The sequence below is a fragment of the Medicago sativa genome, chromosome 2, assembly GCF_051527215.1.
Source record: "Medicago sativa cultivar Bolivia chromosome 2, Bolivia_mono, whole genome shotgun sequence".
Classification (NCBI taxonomy): domain Eukaryota; kingdom Viridiplantae; phylum Streptophyta; class Magnoliopsida; order Fabales; family Fabaceae; genus Medicago; species Medicago sativa.
In genome coordinates, this window is record NC_140750.1 from 11,900,064 (window position 1) to 11,903,873 (window position 3,810).

General features: G+C 36.3%; 1 protein-coding gene across 1 annotated transcript; it reads left to right on the plus strand.

Annotated features, from left to right (window-relative positions):
- Positions 1-515: 515 nt before the first annotated feature.
- On the plus strand, positions 516-1,674 carry LOC146944577 (protein S40-6-like). The gene has a single exon (XM_085742937.1). It carries the CDS (start codon positions 658-660, stop codon positions 1,312-1,314), a length of 657 nt encoding a protein of 218 aa, XP_085599063.1. The 5' UTR covers positions 516-657; the 3' UTR covers positions 1,315-1,674.
- Positions 1,675-3,810: the final 2,136 nt, after the last annotated feature.

The window sequence follows — 3,810 nt, forward strand, 5'->3', positions numbered from 1 at the left end:
TTGTCATGTGTTTCAGTGGTAGGCATGACATGAGATTAAAGTCTTAAAATGGAAAGTCCCATTTAAGATTCACATGTTTCATTTGGGTTCATTTCCATTCATTTCCCTCAATATTAACGAGTTATTATCCCACACACACCACCACATTGACGTGCCATTAACGACAAAACTTTATATTATAATCAACTTTCATTTCTTTTTTTAATCTCATGTGTCGTCATTACCTAAATAAATTTACACTCCCAATATTTTAATTTCTATTCATTCCCTTCTATGAAGCATAATAAACAACAATTAAAAGTGGTTAAATGAGATGACACGAGTCTTTGTTTATAAAGATGATTTATTAGTTATTTAAATCCATAAAGATTGAGATATTAGTCTATGTAGTTACGCATAGATGACATCTAATACATGGAGAAAATATATAAATTCAGACAAAATGAAACCAAACTCAAATTCAAATGAAATTCCAACATTATATATAGAGAGCAAGTTCTAGCCATTTTTTCCTCAGCTCAAGCTCAAGAGCAATGGACTCATAACATTAGTAGTAGAAAAATATTAAAAATTTGTGAATATTTATTTTTTCCTTTTCTTAATAAAATCTCATAATTTCAATTCCCACGACGGCGCAACCTATTTCCGCCGCTGTATATGGCGAAAGGTAGGAAATTAACAACCAGCCGGAGCGAACGTTTCTTAGGAACATACGGTTACTCTCACAACCAAAGCTCCGCCGCTGCAGCCGATCCATCGGAGCTCCGGGAAGAGGATATTTGGTCCACAGATATCGGTTCCGGTGAAGTTGACTTGAATTTCTCCGATGAGTGGGAATCACCAAACGCTGAAACCGTTGAGATTAACGGCGGTGGTTCTGGCTCATCGTATCGGAACCGGCGTCGGATTACTCAAAACAGCGATGAACACCGTCAATTAGGTGGATTATCACTTGCGTTTGAAGATCCGGCGATAAACTCCACGGCGGCGACGGCGAGGATTGTTCATCAGTTCCGTGCACATGACGGCGTTGCGTCTTCACCATCGGCACGCGGACGGCACATGGCGACATCGTTGCCGGTGAACGTGCCGGATTGGAGTAAGATACTCCGAGTTGACTCGGTTGAGTCGTTACACGACGATAGTTTCGACGACGATGATGAATCGGAGATGGTTCCGCCGCATGAATATTTGGCGCGTAGCCGTAAGAATGCGGCGAAATCGGTTTTCGAAGGTGTGGGTCGAACTTTGAAGGGTCGTGATTTGAGCCGGGTTCGTGATGCTGTCTGGAGTCAGACCGGGTTCGATGGTTGAAACTTGAATGTCCGGTTCAGGTGGTGGTTTTTGATTGTTTAAACTGGTTCTTTCTTGCTTCCGCCTTGTGTTTGTAATCTTAGTTAATTATTATTGTTATTGTTATTATTGTGGTTAAGTAATTGTTAATCAGATTCCACTTGGTGGTTGTTTGGTTAATACTATAAATTTGTTTAATTATGATTACGATTAGAAATGGTGGTTTATGGGCAATGATTCGGTTGGGTGGGACTTGGGTGAATAGAGTCCAACTCAGTGACCAGTGAGCCTAATTAAGCAGCAAGCAAGTGCGAAACTGCTAATTAGCTTGTAATAATTGTTGAAATGGAATTGTAATTTATGATCAAGGTCATTATCTCATATGCTTAAGGTCACTTCAAGTTTGATTTTGGACAATGATTTAATTCAGGTGATTTTGGATAATCAATGTTAATTTTGGATAATTAGCTATTTATTGTTAATTAGTGAAAGGGAGAGCTATATAATATATATATATATATTCCATACATATATGATGAAGATGATGAATCCCACGACAGAAAGACATTACTAGGTTTCTTTGCAATTTGCACCAAACCTAGTTAATTTTTAATTATTAATATAAAAATAATATTGTAAGCAGTTAGCCACAAAAGACAAAAAGAAATTTATGATTAATTTAATTATTTATTAATAATTTTTAGATGTGATTTAATGATTAATAATAGGTTTGTGAAAACTACCAACAAAGTGGTTTTGACAAGAATGAGACAAGCAACACGGTCTTCTTTGTAAAGAGTAAGGACAGTTTGGTTAGTTGGTTGTTTGTGCAAGTAATGAGAATCACACAAATTGTTGATCATTCCTTTTCTAAACAAGGACCCATTTTGTCAAGAGAAAGAAAATACCAAGTTTTTTTTTTATATAGAAAAAGAAAATATCAAGTTTTTTAAATATGTGGGTGCTCTTATTCCTCTTTTACCTTTTTATAGACGAGTGATTAAAAAAATGTAACTAATCTAAAAAATGCAACTAGTCATTGAAGTTATGAAGAAACCAAAGTTATATTTTAAAAAAGAGTACACTTTTCCTTGATACAAAACTTGTTTTTTGTATCGCATATATGGCAGAATTCCGGGGTGTGTTTGAGGGGTTGAATTATGCTCGAAGGTTGGGATTTTCAGCTATGGAGGTTCACATTGATTCTTTAGTGGTGGTTTAGAAACTCTCCAACGGTGGGAGGAGTAGCATGTGTGGTAGTTTGCTCCTTAAGAAGACTCGATGTCTTTCGGAGTTAGAGTGGAAGGTTCTATTTCGACACTCTTATCGAAAGATAAATTAATGTGTGTATGTTTTAGCGAATCTTGTTTACTCCATAGATTCAAATGTGATTTTTTTTTTTTTTATGTGTCCGTCTTACTTTAGACATTTGCTAGAATTTGGTGTGTTGGGGCCTTTGGCCCTCTTTTGTACCAAAAAAAAAAGTTGGTGTGTTGGAGATAACTACCATTTATCTAGTAGTAATGTAGTCTCACTCTCACTCTCTCTCTTCCTAGGACATTGGCCCTCTTTGTAACAAAAAAAAAATGGCAGTAGTTTTTTTTTTTTTTTCTATTCAAAAAAATAGCACTTGTTTTTTACTTCTTGATGAAGGAAAGCTTATTAAGCATGAGTGTTAAAATTTAAATCGGTAATTTTTTTTGTTAAATTATGCAAAATTGAATATTACCGTATGCTTAGTTTCCCAGTTAGATTTTCTTTGCTTTAAGCGATTAACGTTGAGGAAAGAACTTTGTCCCTCAACTGTGAGTTTCTTAACTTCTCCAATAAAGCGTTGAGCACAGTTGTTTTTGGGTTTAAGACACACTATCAAATACATAAACAAAGCAGAAAGGAAAATGGATAAGATGAAAAGGGTGAAATAATTTTGTTTAATTGATTGGATGTGTTAATTACAATGTCTGAACATAGTGTTTATAGTGTGATTATTACCTGTTAGCCAAGCGATGTGGTCTACGATGCTTAAACCTTCATTTGGATAATTCGTGTATTCTCCCTCATTCCTAAAAGCAGTTATTGGTGTACTGAGAGCAGGGATCGTAAGTTTATCGCGTCATTGTCCAGACCCCCTATGGTCTCACACAATATTGAGCCCTTGATGATGTAACGCTCGAGGCTGACGAGGACGGGGAGTGGTCGTCGGTGCACAAGGCATGACAATCAGTGGCTCCTGACAACTTTTAGGCAAACCGTGTTGGAACAAAATGTGTTTAACAATAAACCTTAAAGAGTTTTGATGATAACAAGGTATTAAAAATTGTAAATTGGATTAGCTAATATTTGTTCAAGTGTACAGGACCATAATTATAAAGTTACATCATCATTGGTTCTGAATGAGCAAATAAAGAGCTATGGAAACAACAAAAATTTGAAGCTTGGACGCTCCTGAAGGCAACTTGCTCCTGAAGAAAAAGCGCTCCTGAAGTCAAGCTGCTCCTGAAGAAATAGCGCTCCTGA

What these genes read in the sequence shown, in the direction of transcription:
- LOC146944577 (XM_085742937.1), top strand. Translation starts at nt 658, where the DNA reads ATGGCGAAAGGTAGGAAATTAACAACCAGCCGGAGCGAACGTTTCTTA.